Source organism: Spea bombifrons, chromosome 1 (genome assembly GCF_027358695.1).
Source record: "Spea bombifrons isolate aSpeBom1 chromosome 1, aSpeBom1.2.pri, whole genome shotgun sequence".
Lineage (NCBI taxonomy): Eukaryota > Metazoa > Chordata > Amphibia > Anura > Pelobatidae > Spea > Spea bombifrons.
In genome coordinates, this window is record NC_071087.1 from 55,177,497 (window position 1) to 55,195,669 (window position 18,173).

Consider the following 18,173-nt stretch of genomic DNA (forward strand, 5'->3'; position numbering starts at 1 on the left):
AGCGCTGTTACAGTCAGTGGAATAATTTAAAGTCACGCACAAACTAGTACAAAAGGAGAAGAGGACCGTGCTCTCGCAAACTTACAATCTACCCAGACCCTCAAGAGAAACATCCCAAGTGCCTTAGTATAATTAAACTCAATGGACCAGTTCTAAACTTCTATATGTTCTTATCTAAGATAAGTGATGGGTTCTACATCTGTAAGGGGTGTAGCGGCAATCAGGGTGGGAGTTAGATACATGTGGCTCAGCAAGATTTTTATAGCGGGGGAAAGTAGGCAGAGACCAAGCAGGAGTTGATTGAACCTGGGCAGAGAGTAGGCATGGCCATATACTACCCAGAACCCTGAGGTTTACCAGGAAACTCTGGATAAACACAAAACACAGAGTCTAAAAGATCATAATAAATAATCATAGCTAAACAGGATCACTCACCATGACATCCCTGCGGCTTTCATTGCTTTCTTGAATCAATGTAAGCTTGTGAGCAGGTTATGAGGTTCCGTGATAGATCCCTTCACAAATTAACAAAGTCCTGTATAGTTGTATATATTATTTTAATAATATAATATATAATAATATTTTATTCTTACAAATAACTCATATGAAAGCCTATGCTTAAGCATCATGCCTATGAATATATCTGCTACAACTATCTGGACTCTGTTAACAGACTCTGGGTGAAGCTAGGAGTGTCTTCTTTTTTTACAATGTGAAACATCACAGTTACACAAAAAGAGGGGGGGGGTGTTTGCTGCCATGATATTTTGGCTCCAGACCCACAAACCCCTCAATCCATTACGGGATATTTAATGATGTTAAGGTAAGATGTACAATGGTGTGAAAAAAAGTATTTGCCTCTTCTGGATTTATTCTGGTTTTTGCATATGTGTCATGCTTAAATGTTTTAGATCAGAAAACTAATATTATTTTACAAAGATAACCCAAGTAAACACAGTTTTTAAATGGTGATCTCATGTATAGAACAAAACAAAAAGCCCTACCTGGCCTAAGAAAAAGTAATTGCCTCCTTAGTTACTAAATCAACCAGTTAACCAAATGTAATTGATAACCGGGCTTAATTTCACAAGAGATATCCAGGCATGATTACTGCCAGCCCTGTTGAATCTAAACATCAATTAAATATAACCTGTATGCTAATGGGAAGTAGGCTAAAATGTCTCCAAAAAGCAGCACATGATGCCACAATCTAAAGAAATTCAAGAACAGATGAGAAACAAAGACATTGACATCTATCAGCCTGGAAAGGGTTACAAATCCAGCAAACCATGGTGAGAGCCATTATCTACAAATGAAGAAAAAATGGAACAATAGTGATCCTTCCCAGGAGTGGCCAGCCTACCAAAATTCATCCAACAGCGCATCAACGACTCATCCAAGAGCTCACAAAAGAACCAAGAATAACACTGCGGGCCTCACTTACCTCAATTACGGTCAGTGTTCACAATTCCACAATAAGAAAGAGATGTTGCAAAAATGGCATCAATGGGAGAGTTGCTAGGTAAAAAACACTAATGACCAAAAAGAACACAAAGGCTAGTCTGACATTGTCTAAAGAACATCCTGATGACCCCTCAAGACATTTGGGGACTATTCTGTGGACTGATAAGTCAAAAGAGGAACATGGTTCTGTCACATCCAACGTAAAGCACAGCATTCCACAAAGAGAACATTAGACCAGCGGCAGGACAATGATCCAGAACAAAATGAAGGTTTTGGAGTGGCCTAGTCAAAGTCCTGACCTGAATCTGATTAAGATCCTGGGGCATGACCATAAAAAGTCAGTTCATGCTGGAAAACCCACCAATGTGGATTAATTAAAACATTCTGCCAAGAAAAGTGCGCCAAAATTCCTCCACAGTGATGTAAAAGACTCATTGCCAGTTATCACAATTTTGTTATTCCAGATGTTGCCGCCAAGGCTGGCACAATCAGTTATTAGTTTTAGAGGGGCAATTAGTTTTTTTGATTAAATCTTTACCTTTAATAAATGAAATTATCATTTAAAAGCTGTATTTTGCATTTACTCACATTATCTTTCAAATTCGGTAAATTGGTTGATTTAGTAAAAACTTTTGAACAGCATGCATGGTTGTTAACTACCATCAATTTCTATGTAGGTATGATTGTTTAATGGCTCAGGTAAACTTGTAACGGTGGAGCGTGGAAAACGGACATAACTTCACAATAATTGGATAATGCTAATTGTGCCACATTGAGACACCGATCTCAACTTCCATGAAGTACTTAACATTTCCCTTAGTCCTTAAAATAGCAGCAATAATTCCCAAGCATTCCAGACTGCCTTCGCAGAAAATACTTTCCTTCTGCAGCTTCACGCATGACAGTATGACACAACATGGGTGAAAACTGTGGTATAATAAAAAGCAAAGCAGAAATGATGCTGAAAATGTTTCTTTACAACTGAGTGAGCAATGAGGACTGCTCACAGGATGCCGAGATGAATGAGCAATGCCAGAGCCGTTACATCACTTACAATCCCTCAAGGGTGAGGAGTTCAGATTGGGATTTCTAAACATCTCATACGGCTTCTGAATTCAGGGCACATACTACAGTATTTTGCAGGCAGAGAAGAGCCTTCCTTGTGGGTGTCTGTGTCTCTTGCAAGCAGTGCAGGCATGACCTGTTTTCCCGGCTGCGGTGGTCTCGTTAGAAAGGTACATTATTTGATAATAGGCTTGGGCTATGCTGTCATTGTAATTCGAATAAGAGTGATTTTATTGACTCAATTTAGATTTCCTTGGATTTTTTCCTAAGTGCTTGTTATATGGGGCCCGTAACTATTTCCTTATTTGGGCAAACTCTTTTTCTGTTTTATAATTTAATTTACAAAGACCATTATGACTTGCTTTGACTAGGAGGACAGCTTAGTTGTTTGCCATCCACACATGTAGTATGCATGCAGATTTTTGTCTGTAATATCCTCAGTGTAGTGGAACTGTGTTGTAGAGAGGCAGCTGTATGTTTTAGGGGTCTCTAAGCTAAATTATTATTTGGGGCCCTATTCTTAACAAGAAGAACAAGCAGAAATGAAGGAAAGCAATATTTAGTGTCATAGATGTTTGCTCCAAACAGAAATGCATATAATACCTAAATACAGAGTAATGTACGAGTCCCCATTTATTCTCTAAGGGGCCCCTTAAACTAGTGGGGGGCCTTAAGGAGCTGCTTAATCTGTTTGTATAGTAGTGCAATCCCTGTATGGCGGAGATGTATAAACACTATTTGTATTCCTGAACATTAGACCCTTTTTTTTTGTTTCTGACACTACACTTGATTTAGTTAAGCAAAAAAAACCCAAGCAGATTTTTTTTATTTTATTCCTTCCACAAAAAACAGAGCAGAAACTATTAAGAAGCTTTTTTCAATTTCTGTCCGTTGTACAACGTTACGGAGTATGATTGCGCTATTTTAAACAATAATAAAAATACATTTATATCACATAAGTACGTAAGTACGTAAGTGTTCCCAGCAAACATTTTAATTGACTTTTACAAGATGAAAAAAAAATTCAACAGAAGTGGTAACAGCATTTAATGTAGTTATAAAAGTTTGAATATCAGAATAGAAGCAATGTGGAAAAGATTGCTGTTTCCACATTTATAAAAAGTGCAAAAGCTACAAACATCACCGAAAACACAATTCGTAAATCAACTTGTGCCATTTTCCTTATTTTGTCACACTAGATTTTATTTTTGATGTTTCTAGATATACACAGACACAATTTCTTGTGCTTGTGTTGCTTAAGATGTGCCAGGAGGTATTACAGTGGATATAAAAAGTCTACACGCCCCTGATAAAATGCCAGGTTCTTGTGATGTTAAAGAATGAGACAGATAAATCACCTTTAATGTGACCTATAACGTGAACAATTCAATGGCAAAACAAGCTGAAATCTTTGAGGGGGGGGACCCCCAAAACTCACAATAACCTGGTTAGCGTGCAAATCCTTAAACTAATACTTTGTTGTAGCACCTTTTGATTTTATTACAGCAATCAGTCTTTTTGGGTAGGAGTCTATTAGCATGGCACATCTTGACGTGGCAATATTTGCCCACTCTTCTTTGCCAAAGCGCTCCAAAAGGAGAGGACATCTCCTGTGCACAGCCCTCTTCAGATCACCCCACAGATGTTCAATTGGATTCAGGTCTGGACTCTGGCTGGGCCATTCCAAAAGGTTAATCTTCTTCTGGTGAAGCCATGCTTTTGTGGATTTGGATGTGTGCTTTGGGTCGTTGTCGTGCTAAAAGGTGAACTTCCTCTTCATCTTCCGCTTCCTAACGGACGCCTGAAAATGTTTTGCCAAAATTTCCTGGTATTTGGAACTGTTCATAATTCCCTCTACCCTGACTAAGGCCCCTGGTTCCAGCTGAAGAAAAACAGCCCAAAGCATGATGCTGCCACCACCATGCTTCACTGTGGGTATGGCGTTCTTTGGGTGATACCTTTTGTAGTTATGGCCAAAAAGTTCAACCTTGGTTTCATCAGACCATAACACATTTTCCCACGTGCTTTTGGGGGACTTGACGTTTGTTTTTGCAAACTTCAGCCGGGCTTGGATGTTTTTATTTGTAAGAAAAGGCCACCCTACCCCATGGCCCATTCATATGAAGAATACGGGAGATTGTTGTCACATGTAGTACACAGCCAGTACTTGCCAGAAATTCCTGCAGTTCCTTTAATGTTGCAGTAGGCATCTTGTAAGCCACCCTGACCAGTCAATTTTCATCAATTTTGGAGGGATGACCAGTTCTTGGTATTGTCTCTGTTGTGCCATATTTTCTCCACTTGATGATGACGTCTTTACTGTGTTCCGTGGTATATATAATGCTTTGGAAATTATTTTGTACCCTTCTGATATCTTTTAACAATGAGATCCCTCTGATGCTTTTGAAGCTCTTTGCGGACCATGGCTTTTACTCTGAAATGCAACTAAGCAAATGTCAGGTAAATCCTACTAGAACAGCTGAACTTTGTGATTAATCAGAGTCACTTTAAATGATGACAGGTGTGTAATGACTTCTATTTAACATGAGTTTGAAGGTGATTGGTTAATTCTGAACACAGCCCCAGTTATAAGAGGGTGTGCACACTTATGCAACCAGGTTATTGTGAGTTTTTTCCCCCTCAAAGATTTCTATTTGATTTGCAATTGAATTGTTTACATTAAAGGTGGAAAAGGTCTGACATGATTTATTTTTGTCTCACTCTTTAACATCACAAGAACCTGCCATTTTAACAGGGGTGTGTAGACTTTTTATATCCACTGTACATGTACCTTAAATGTGTTAGCTATCTCTCTGGCCGCTATGGTGAATACACTTCTCCTAAGTGTCACAAAGCCCTACCGAGTCCTTTCAAGATCAATAGTGTCCAGCTGAACTCAGTAGAAACACACAATTGTTCAGCTATAGTAAAACAGGGTCAATATGACATGCTGTAACAGCTTTAGTGATTATTTTACAATGAGTAAAAGGCAAAGCCGATTAGAATTGTCATATTTTCCCTGTAAGAGACCCTGCCTTTAGAATATTAGACATCAGTCCTTATGGGTAGTACTACAGACCTAGGTATCTGGTGTATGATACAAAACAGGAATTACATGGTTTTGCACTGTCTGGGCCATATAGAAAAGCAATGTTTTAACTTAAATATTCTGTCCCATACTTTATATTAAAAAGTTACACCATTCTACCCATTTACCCACTGTATTATTCTAGGAATCCTTTTTGTTGCGTTTAAAACCCATCCAAATGCCTTAGGGCAAAGGAAAAACACGACTAAAGGGGAATATATATACAGACTTTGTAACCAAAACTGTGCTTACAGATGGTATATAGCCAAAAAAGGACTAATTAAGGAAACCTTGATAAATGAGAGTGTGATCAAGCAAATTTATCTTGTTGTTCTCTGGATTTATGAGATGCCACAAACTATGTGACTGCCTGGACTGATGAGATGACTGGGGTGCCTCCTAGGCATCCTGGGGCAGACCATGGCTATCCGTTTGTTTGAAGTTCTGCTACAGCAAAATAAAGACTTTATAGTTATAAAGCATATTTAGGAGAGAGACTCCCTTTTCAGTCCTTCGGGCCAATTTTGGTGCATCCTTTTCTGAACTATGGACCTCCTATGTTTTCCTATAATGTTAATACCGGTACATAGTTTTTTTATTCTGCCTGATGTCCATCATTACGATGGCACTCTGCCATCGTTCTGTAAACACAGGCTGGACCGAGTAGAAATTCTGTGGTAGCTGGTTTATATTTCGGGCACTAGGTGAAACTTTTATAAATGATCTCTGTACATAGTTTTCATTTTATTACTTTAGCTCTACTGGAACATATTTTATCGTCTTTATAGAAGTTTTTCATTGTTGACACATCTCTTATTACACCCACTAAAACAGATATACTACACTGGAGTCCATGCTGGAACAAAATCACTGACAATTATTAGAAAAGCAATCCTCCCATATACTGGGAAGTGAATTTAAAAAAAAACAATGTCTCCAATATATATGTTGTTTACCTCATTGTCTTCCACTTAGTTCTATAGAGGAGTTGCTATTCAATGACTTGAATAACATTGAATCCATTCCTCTGTCTTTCAGCCTAAATTAGATGCCATGTAGTCTAAGCATGAAAAATACAATCAAATGGCATTACAACAGACATGTTTATCTGCTTTGCCTTAAAAAAAAGATATTTGTTTCCAAATATTTAGGGAAACAACTAAAATAGCCAAACAAAACAAAAAAGCAACCATTCATAATTCATAGTTACTGTAATTGCGTTTAATTATTTGACTGTGAAAAATGGTGTATAAAATATATCTTCAAAATGTGGTAACTGAAGACTTTAGCCCTAAAACGTTTTAGAAAAACTCTGCATTGTTATACAACAGCTCATAACCTAATAATTTAATAACAATTCTTTGTTACTTTGAATATTTTAAGTGGTATTTTGGCTAGTAAGCACTTGAGATAGGAATGACACCTGCAATAACCGAACAGAACAAAAACTTAATAAGACCTATTAAGAAGTGTCTCTAAAAGATGGTGGACTCATTTTTATAATCTTCATTTTTCTGCACTTCTGTCTTGTCTGTTTAGATTTCTCACTGCAAACAAATGTGTCTAATTCTGCTAGTTTCCAGGAAGAGTGCCAGGAAAAACTTTCAACTCCATAAAAAGAAAAGAAGTAAAACACACGCAAGCTGTATCGTTCACTTAACTCAGGGTTTGCATATTCATCCACATACACACATCATAGTCCTTCTCTTGAATATGTGATTACTTTGATCGATGGTGGATAAACTGGTTGTTTTTCGAAGTCCTACAGGGTTCTGGCTTTTCCGTTTCTTCATGTTGGGGTGATTCCTATAGTTTTGATTAATAGGATGAACACAGCAGCCGCAAGCAATTACTTACACTAATGCAGGAATGACAGCTGGCAGTGAGCAGAGTATGGCCCAAATATGCTTTCTCTTCCGTTCCTCCCATAACCTAAACATTTCATCTGCAAGTTTATTTATAAGTTCAAACAAATGTTCCTTGCAAACAGTAACGCTTTTCTTTGCCTTCCTCATTCTTCCAGCTCTTCCACAAGTGATCTCTCCAGCTACGAACATGGGTACTTAAGACGGAGCCCTGATCAATACAGCTCAAGAGGGAGCATGGAAAGCCTGGATCACACATCACACACGTATCACTCTTACCACTATCTTTCACCAGCAAAGTCCACCAACTGCATTGATCAACTTGCTCATCTCCATAACAAAAGAGACTCTGCCTACAGTTCCTTCTCAACTAACTCCAGCATACCAGAATACCATCCCACCTCGTTCTCCAAGGAAAGGTCCTATTCTATGGAAAGTATGCACTCCCGTAATAACGTACAAGAAGGAATAAAGCATGCAGATATCAGGTATATCAAGACAGTCTACGATGCTCAACGTGGTGTGTCTGAAGAGTACGAGGTGAACTCTTCCTCAGTCAAGAACCGAAACTTTAATAGACTTACTAATTCCAACAGAAACAGTGGTGGCCCACCTGGCAGATTGGAGCAAAGCAGAGTTTTTTCTGAGAGTGATTGCCTGGAAAGGGGGGCACCTATGCCTCCTACACGCAGTGACAGTTATGCAGTAACAAGGCATCATGAAAGGCCCAGCTCTTGGTCAAGCATAGATCAGAACCGATGTTTGAGAACACTCCCCAAAGCAACTGGATCACATCCTGTCAGTGGTACTAGTAATTTGAGTCAGCAGTTGAAGCCAACATTTGGTGATGGGCAGCTGCACACTGTTTTGGAGAAGAGTCCAGAAAGCAGTCCATTGATAAAACCTAAGCAAATCTGTCCACAGGCCCCACAGCCTGGACAGCCAATGCTTCCTACTGGAATCTATCCAGTGCCATCTCCGGAGCCACATTTTGCACACGCACCACTGCCTCCTAAAAACAACTCTGGAAGCCTTTACCCAGCTCTAGCCAAAGAGGGAGCATACAGTTCAACACCTTCAGTCTTTGTAGAAAAACCTGAACCAACCCCACAGTGTGATAACAAGGGAAAGGATTACAAATTTCTCCAAACTAGAACCACTAAGCTTCAACCAACAAACCATACTAATAAAGATAAAGAGAAAAAACAAGAGGGTGCTAGCAATTTTGCTCCATACAAACTGCATTTTTCAATGGGATCTGAAACTTGTACAAGTTGTCCAAAAAGTGAAAAGGACACAAATGTCTCACAAACAAATCACTATGTCTGCAACAGTGACCAGCAGATTAAAGCCGGAGTAAAGATTGCAACAAAAAATCAAACCTCAACTCGTGTTGAAAAGGGGAGAAAGTGTGAAGTGCAGGGATTTCATATCCCTGTAGAAAGTGAGACAGTGGGTTCAATTCAAAATCACCGGGATGAAATTAAAGCCAAACATGAGATTTCACCAACACCAGTCAATACAAAAACATACGGAATACAAAGTGGCACTGATACGCTAGAAGATAAGCGGTGGGGTAACACCTCCACTTCCAACGGCAAAGCTCATGACAAACCTCACCAACAAGACTCTGATCATAGAAATAAATTAGACAGCCCAAGCTTTACAAAATTAATTGATGATATAGACAGTTCAGTGATGCTTTATAACAAAAATGTAAAACCTGAAGAGCCTGTTTCCCCATCTCAAAATAAAATATGTGATTTTACCAGAAGAAGGTTAAGCTCAAGCAGCACCCAAAGCACTCACAGCGTACAGTATGGGAAGGGAGAGGTGAATAAACCCCGGTCTTCAGTGCTAGAAAAAATCTCCATGATAGAACAAAGGGAGCAAGAGAGTCAACGATCTCAAGTCACCGCGGGAAATCATTATACCCACCCGACAGGGCAAGCTAATAGGTCATCAAACAACAGAGGATCTGTAAACAGTATTGAAGAAATACGAAACAGGTTTAATTCCCAGGAACATAATTTGTGTAGCGAGAAGCGTAGGCTGTCAAGTTCCCACAGCACAGAGAAAGATACAGGTGCTCAGCAGTTAAAAAGAGCAGGCAGTGTCTACAGCATGAGAGCAGGAGAATCTCAAAAACAAGTGGTGGCGAGTCAAGTAGACAAAACACAGCAATATAACCATGAACACTATGTCTTGCAAGCAATGCCAGCTGACAATAAAAGAACAGTTGATACCCAAACAATGCCAAATAAAGACGACCACTGGCAAAGTTCTCAGCAAGACACTCTTGGATTTAACAGGTCTTATAGGAACAGCATCAAAGATGCACAATCCAAGGTGCTAGAAGCAACATCTTTTCGACGCAAAGATCTAGAAATCAGCCCACCTCAATATCAGAAACAAGGAAAGAACGTCAAAAGACCTACGTCAGCTGTCCTATATAGCAAGACTTCACCTGTGTCCCCTCATGTGCCAAAAGAAAGGCACAGCATCACTCCAACAGATAGCTGTGCTAAAGTTCAAGATATTCCGAGCCAAGGGGTTTCATACCCAGTAACTCGCATTGGACCCCGGAGACGGTTGACAGCTGAGCAGAAAAAAAGGTCCTACTCTGAGCCAGAAAAGATGAATGAGGTGGGAGCTACTGAGAATGAATCATCACGCAATGTTCAAAAGAAGGGGCAAAATGTCAGCTTCTTGGAGAACACAGTGGCAGACAGGCGCCGAATATTTGAAAGAGATGGTAAGGCTTGTTCCACTGTTAACCTGTCAAAGCCAGAGCTTAAGCAGCTCCAGCAAAATGCTCTTGCAGACTATATAGAGCGCAAGACTGGCCGAAGACCTTCCTCTCAAGAAGGTGGATTATTAAAAGAAAGGTCACAAAGTAGCTATTTCTCGGGGAGCATCATGGATAACCAGAGTATCTCTTCAACATCTAGCATGAACTCTCTACAGGAGCACCTCCCTGGACATGCCTGGGATATTAGGAATACGATTTCTAAAACTGGACGCGTTTCCTCCACTCTTCCACCGGGACTATCAGGGATTTTTGACCTAGACAGCTTTGAGCAAGACACAGACCATCACATAAGCAGGACCCGCAGTAGCTCTTTCGCTCACCACAGGTTACTTGATTACAGGACAAAAACTGAGCCAAGTATGAGCCCCCAGGTGACCAAGCACACAGAATTCACATCATCAACAGCAGTTGATTATAAAAAAAGCATAGGAGAAAGAAAGTCTGGTAAATCCGCATCTGCTGAGGATTTGATTGACACATTACAGCAAACAGTTACCCACCATGTCAGGTCAAGATCATCTCCTGCTGATGACAAGAAAAGCCGGGTAAGTGTAAATACTGCCTTCCAGCATTGTACGTGGACAAAGTAGCTAGAGCTGACACAATTCCAATATGAAAATTATAGTGACCTCAAAAAAACCAAAGTGTTGCATGAAAGAAAAGGCTCTACTGCAAACCTACTGAAAAATACCTAGCCTTTCATTCCGCTGGGTATCTTTTGACACCATAATCTACACAACTCTGTTTACAAATATGTTGTGCTTCACTGTGCATCCTAATTCTTTTTAGAATCTGGTTTTGCTCCTTTGTTACACTAATATTTTTTTCCATATACTACACATAGATATATAGATAGACAGTGGTTTGAAACCGATTGGAACCGAGGAAATTAGAAGACAACATAAGATATTTAATAATGGATAAATTTTTTCTGTGTAATATAAGATGCACATAGCATTTATCAATCAATTAGGCACCTGCAGTAATATATTAAGAAAAAACAATCCATGTATATAAGTATTTTACTAAAACTGTTTCGGGATATCTTAACTGATAAAGGATGTTATGGGAAAGAACATGCAGTCATTTTCAAACATAATTGCTTCTTACAATCCTCTTTAAATGTTCTCAGCTTTTTTAGTACTTTGCCCAAACTGTTTACAGTTGTTAATGGACATTGTGTCATTAGGGTATCACAACTATCACACGCTTACTTTGCTTTGGTTGTGGGAATGTTGCTGAGGATCATCCTGGACTGCTAATAGTCTCATGGGTCAAAGAATAGCATGTCTTTTAACTAGCTCACAGTACAATAAGCTTCTGGCAAAGTCTTTTAGTAGGAAACTTGCTACATTCATATATTCGTATCCTCTCCTGGCTTCCTTATCACCAGAATATCTCTAGAATTAATGTTTCCTAAATTGAATAGCAGCATTGCATTGTTATTGCTATATGGGTATATGATATGACTGTGGTACAAAAAAAACTGAATTTATTTAACTTTTGTTTAGAAAGTGGCTTTATCACCATAGCAGTAAATGGACCACAATGGTAATAAGATTACTTTCCAAACCTCCAAAATCACATCATACACATAGCCCCATGTAACTCATAATGAAATTATCTCTTAAAAAGGCTTGACGATTTTAGAATAGGAAAAAAAAAATCATTTTTCAACAGCTGTCTGTTAAGATTTTGGTACTGTATTAAAATCAATTGGTTACATTTAGATTAACCCCTTTACGGCCTAAGTTGGTTTAGATAAAATAGGATGACATGTTTACATAAAATAAGAAAAATAACTTTGGCAGCGGTGCATTCGGATCTTTATTAATAGTTTATTTTATCCCTCTAAGATGTAGATCACTCTATTCCCTTGCTGACGTCCGTCTTTTCTAGGAGCTCTGTATATATATGCTGGTATGAGTGTATCAGAGTGTTCCACAGAACCCCAGAAGTGTCTCCAACTCTAAAGTATCTTGGTCTTTTGCTTTAAAAGGTATTTAGAAATCATATAAAAATCCCAAAAAAGCCAATTTATTGAATATTACCCATAACATAATAGCATACAACCCCTATGTATTTAAAATAGCTAAAGAGGACAAATATTGTTTTGGGGGTTTTAGGGGTGTGGATAGGGGTTGTGGTTTTATCAAGATAGTTTATGTGACTTTGTTAATTTTGTAATTGAGTAAATGTTTCCATACACATCTTGTGAGTTTTAGGGCTGTAGATTACTGTGATACATTCATACCCAGCAGCTATGTAGGAATATGTTGAAGTCATACTAAAAGTGAGAACAAAATGCAAACTAAAGTGCACCTGTTAATTAAAATGACAGGGCGTCTCGTTATAATGCAAAAAATCACCTATGTATAACTTTGCTATAGATACCTATTTTATAACCTAAACGATTCAGATCTATGCACTTCCTGAATCCTCTCTATATAGCACTGTGTGACAAAATGCAGAGGATTATGAGAGACCGCCTGGTGGGTATATTTTCAGTTTAGGGAATGGCAAACACAAAGTACGTGTTTATTTTAATCAGGGCTGTATTGACCGTCCATAATGCTCAGATAGTAAAACACGGTTTCGCATAAAACTCAAAGAAAGGGCCTACATAAGTGTCTGCTTCCTTTTTAGATAACAGTGTTTAATAGTATGTAATTAGAGATTTGTGATGATAATCAAACTTCCTGTCGGCCTCTTTGATGATTGTTGGCTCAGTGGGAAAAAAAGTCATTGTTGCTTCCAGGCAGTTTTTAGCAGGTTGAATTCAAACCAGGTATCAATGGGCTCAGGCCAAAAGTGAATACCCTTCAGATCTGGATTAACATGTATTAACTCGTGTAACTCTTCTAGGTCAGCTGTTCAGACTATGTCAGGTTTCTTACAACGTCAGGTTCCATGGACAGGTTCTTTGCCATCTGTTCTCTTTTTTAAACTAATTACACTAGCCTTTTTAAACTTATTACATCCTAGAAAGGGTAGCTGCAACTACCTCTAGGACTCAATACTACATCCTTGGTATTTTAAATAAGTAAGGAGATATCCCTACTAATACACAACTATATAGGTTTCTTTTTGATAGCCTGGACTCTTAGCCATTATTGATGACTCTGTGCTGACAGATTTATGGTCGCAGTGTAGCAGGACTTGTTCCAATTACAGAGTTTGGAGCTTCAGCCTCTGTTTGGGCATTCTGTAATGTCAATGCTGGCACCGCCAGAAGCATTGGTCCGTGTGATAGAGACCCTAGGTCAGTACAGTGAAAAAGGCTTAAACAAACATGGTAATAATGGCAAAAGGGGAAGTTCTTGAGAGTACAAAATAGTAATACACATTCTGTATTTTATATATATATATATATTTTTTTTTATATTATTTCTGTATCTACCCTGTACATTATTATTATTAATATTAATGTTATTTATTAGTTATTATATATTATTATATTATATAGTGCCATCAGATTCCACAGGGCTGTACAAAAGGTTAACAGGACATAACAATTACTATATAACATAACAAGATGACATACAGAAACAACAGTGGTCCTGCTTAAAAAAGATTACAATTTATAATGCACTCTATTTGACATTTACTGACCCTTTTACTAACTGATGCCCCGTCATTAATAAAAATACATGCATAAGTTCCCACTGTAGCCATTAAAACTATGACAAATGTCCTTATTAAAATGATACAATAATAGAACCAGGAAGTCATTACATTACATTATATTTAGCAGCAGATTCCATTATATTTAGCACCTACCACTGCAGCAGCTGTCTTCAGACTGCCATCATGAGATATAATATCCCAGCACTCCCCTATAAAGGAGGTGCCAACCTTTACCTTTTCCACTCATAAAGGGCCTTAACAAACTTACAGAGCCATAATTACACTTATTCCAGTGGGCTAGATGGGCCGAATGTTTCTTATCTGCCATAAAGTTCTTTGTTCTGATAAGCAGCACATTCTGCAGCATCTGCTACCACTCAATGAGTTATGTATAGAATACTGCAACACCGTCCAGTAATAATTCTAAAATATAATTAATAATAGTATGTATTATTATTATTATTATTATTATATATTGCTTACCAACAGTGAGTGTTTTCTAGTAAGGAAATGGGGCTATGTTTCAGGAATGGAACTGTTGTACCTTTAAAATATATTTCATTTGCCAATACTTCACATTATGCCTGGTTCAGAAAAACCCATAGAAAAAAGTAGTACATCGGCAATATAAATGATTCATTTCTAGGAATTTTCCAGCTAATGGCAGAGTTTTTTCAATTAGTTACTATCTGCCCTAAGCAGTGTTATTCCCTCCGACAATATCCTGGACCACTTCATTAATTCGCTTTCCGTCCAAACAGAGAAGCAACTTTTACTCACTTCCAGAATAAAAGGAAACAAGGAGTCTCTCGACTGTCATAAGAAAACAACAATAGAAGCAGTTTTTTAATCCACAACTCAGAAATACGTGCCAAATCTTAATAAATAGCTGTGTTTATATGTAAATTGTGTGAAACAAACAACTTTGATATAATCTGCCTATGTGTTAATGTGGAAAGAACCTATGTAAGTCCACATTGGTAACTCCATACCGCCAGGAGGCATTTGCAAAATTTCAGTGAATAGAATACAGACAATCTGGAGCCATTCCGATAGAAGGTGTGATAAATATAAGTCACAGAAGGGTTAAAACATAGGGTAACTGGGTGATGTGTGACTGTACAATGTGGAACAATCCACTTGGGCTTTCCGCAGATCACTGGCATTCCACACTGAAAACAAATATGCTTTACATGGTTATTTCATGTATTTCAGGATCTCATGAGCAGGCAGGACGTCAATGTCAAAAGCACTTCGTATGGTTCTTATCAAGGATTCAGGTATGTTCAGTGCATGTTATTACTTATTATTATTTATTATTAAATAATAATAAGGATTATTTAATTATTTAAGCAGCTGAGCTAAATATTAGCTATTACAAATCAATTTTTTATTTTATTTTTTAAAAAAATCTTACGTGCATCAACACCACCTATAATATATGGGATTTGATTCATAAAGGTGTCTTAATGCAAATATAGTGGTAAAACTAGAGTATACAGTATAACTGCTTGTGGAATCCATCAGTCCTAAAAGTAAATCTGCAAAGAAATAGGCACACAAGCACATAAAAAGTGGTTCATTTATGTGTAAATATTTGTCAGTATTTTGTCCCAAAGTTTTTTTTTAACTACCACATCCAAGGTCATGTTATTGCATTCACTACACGTATGAAGGCTGGTGATTCCATTTTATACGTATCATCATAGACCTTGCAGTGTTTCTAAACTTTAGCTATTACATGTATCATACGCTCCCAGTTTATAAGTAATTCCCACCGTTTCTTTGTTATAACACATTACTGTCCCAATGACCAACTGTGGAAAAGGAGAAAAAGGCAACTGAATTCATTATTCTTTGGCTTGGATAAGTATAGAATAATGTTAGTAAATAGTAATTATTGGGATCCATATAGTGACGCTTGTTAGCTTTTCAAGTTTTCTTTTTGATTATAATACTGAAATTCTGTGATATCTGGCTACTGTCTCATATTTCGTAATTATCACCAAATAATGATTTTTTTGCTGTTTGCTTTAAAAAAAAATGCCTTAAGACTGCAGGGGGACATATTTTTTATAACACCATATTGTGTTGCTTATTTTAGTGTCTTGAAAAGCAGAAGTGGAGTTAAAACGGATAAAGGATCTTTCCGTAGCACTTTAGAGTCTCATCAAGATAATGGTGGTGGCACAGGAGAAAAAAATCTCCCTCCTACAAGCAGTATTGCCATACAGAACACTGCGTATATGAACGCGAAAAACCAGGTTATACCCCAAAGCCTTAAACCAGAGTTTGGAATTCCTAGCCATTTACATGAGTATAAGTCAATAACCGTGCCATTGCCAAGTCAACCAAATCCTTCTAAAACTGTTGAAGTCTCCACCACCCATTGCATACCAGATTTTGCTGAAGAATGCCTCTATAATAGGAAAAGGGTTGTAGATAAAGAAGCATCTCCTATGCACGACCACAAATCATATGAACATTCCACAGAAAAAGTATCCATTAAGAAGGCTACCCCACCACAGAGGCCACCACCCCCCAAAATTAAATGTACCAAATTCACCAGTGAACAACAGTTTCCACAGGAAAAGACTCCTTCTCCAACATTTGGAAATAAACTTTCTCCTAGATGGAATAGCAATTCTATGTGGAGCAGCAGTTCCTCTGAACCAGAGGCCTCTTCTCACTATGGAAAAATATCTCTTCGCATATCCGAATCTTGTCTTCAGTCATCCTCCCCTTTTGTGGGGCAAGATGAAGAAGATGATGAGGTATTCATGAAAGAGCCAGAGGTAGATGCATTTTACAGAGATCCGGCTATTCCTCCATCTCCACCTCATTTTGCACCTCCCACCATAGATGATGCTCTTCTCAACGAAAGCACAAAGCCACAGCCAAATCCTTCTCCTGGGATGTATGAAAGCAAAGACACCTTGTCAAACTCTGTCAAAGATGAGGACAAAGAAAGGTAATCCATTTTTATGTATGTATAATCAAAAGTTCATTGAAATGACTGTACTGTGTACAAAAGCATAACCACAGATGCTTGTTAGTGTTGATACTTGGGGAGAATTATATTTTTAATATCAAGGAATAGTAATCTTGACATGATTTATGTTTTTGCAAATAGATTTTAGTAAATGACTACCAATCCATAGTTTAATGCAATGTATGCACTGGGAATATTGCATTAATGTTCATTCTTACCTTTTTCAAATGTAAACAAAGTCATCCATATAAAGTTAAAATATAAATTCATATTATGAATGCTGTTTCCTTGACAGGTCTTCTGTTGTGATTGAAGAGATGGCTATAGCACCCCAAAGTATGATTACAACTCGTACACCCATTAAAAATTATGAACAACCACTAGAAAGACCTTTCAGTGCGGCACAAGAACCACAACCAACCCCAGACAGTGGGGTAGTAACTCATAACTATGCAGAACATTCTACCCCTCATAAAGACATGGTGTCTAGTGCTTCTCAACGTTTGGAGATGGAGTACCTTCCCTGTGAAAACCGCAGCACCTTAACTTCCTTCCAGACTGATATAATGTCTCCAGAAGATGTCAAGACTCAGGAGTTGGCTAAGGAGATTGTAGACAAAGACAAGTCTCTTGCTGACATTTTGGATCCTGAGTCAAAGATGAAGACCACGATGGACTTAATGAGTGGTCTGTTTACAAAAAGCAGCAGAGAATTGAAGGATAATAACAGGAAGTGGAAAGAAGACAAAAGTGCACAAGACATGGTCGCTTCAGTGGAAAATGGAAAGTAAGTACACACTGATTATACCGATACAGAACAGAATGCCTTCCACCGTAGACATACTTTCACATACACCAAAAAGACAATATTTCTTTAGAAGACATATGAAAAAGTTGTGGTTCTGTTGTTCTTATACACTCCTATTATGGGTGAAATGAAGATGATATCCATAATCTGTTAAATACCGCTAAATTGCACAAAATGTAAAGTTTATTTTAATGTCACAGTGAGGTTATGAGAAGTATTAAGATTATATACATTTCTTGGCAATGTTCAATGTCTTGACAATCACCCAAAGCCAACATTAAAAATGCTTTTTAAAACTCGACTTCGCATTCTAGGAGTGAGCAGTCTGCAGGATGTGTCTCAGCTGTTGGCAAATTACTGTTTCAATGATTCTCAGACATCGGAGTTCACATACAGCCCCAGAGCTACCTATTCTTTACATTAAAACTGCCAAAACCTAATTTGTGCTTAGC

The 18,173-nt window shown here is 38.0% G+C and overlaps 1 protein-coding gene across 2 annotated transcripts in view; it reads left to right on the plus strand.

Annotated features, from left to right (window-relative positions):
* Positions 1–18,173, plus strand: part of SHROOM3 (shroom family member 3) — a 130,374-nt gene that overhangs the window by 108,433 nt on the left and 3,768 nt on the right. For both annotated transcript variants that reach the window (XM_053461658.1, XM_053461659.1), the window contains 4 exons: positions 7,641–10,839; positions 15,137–15,201; positions 16,026–16,892; positions 17,209–17,700. In XM_053461658.1, the coding sequence (XP_053317633.1) occupies positions 7,641–10,839; positions 15,137–15,201; positions 16,026–16,892; positions 17,209–17,700 (4,623 nt within the window). The remainder of the gene's footprint in view (positions 1–7,640; positions 10,840–15,136; positions 15,202–16,025; positions 16,893–17,208; positions 17,701–18,173) is intronic.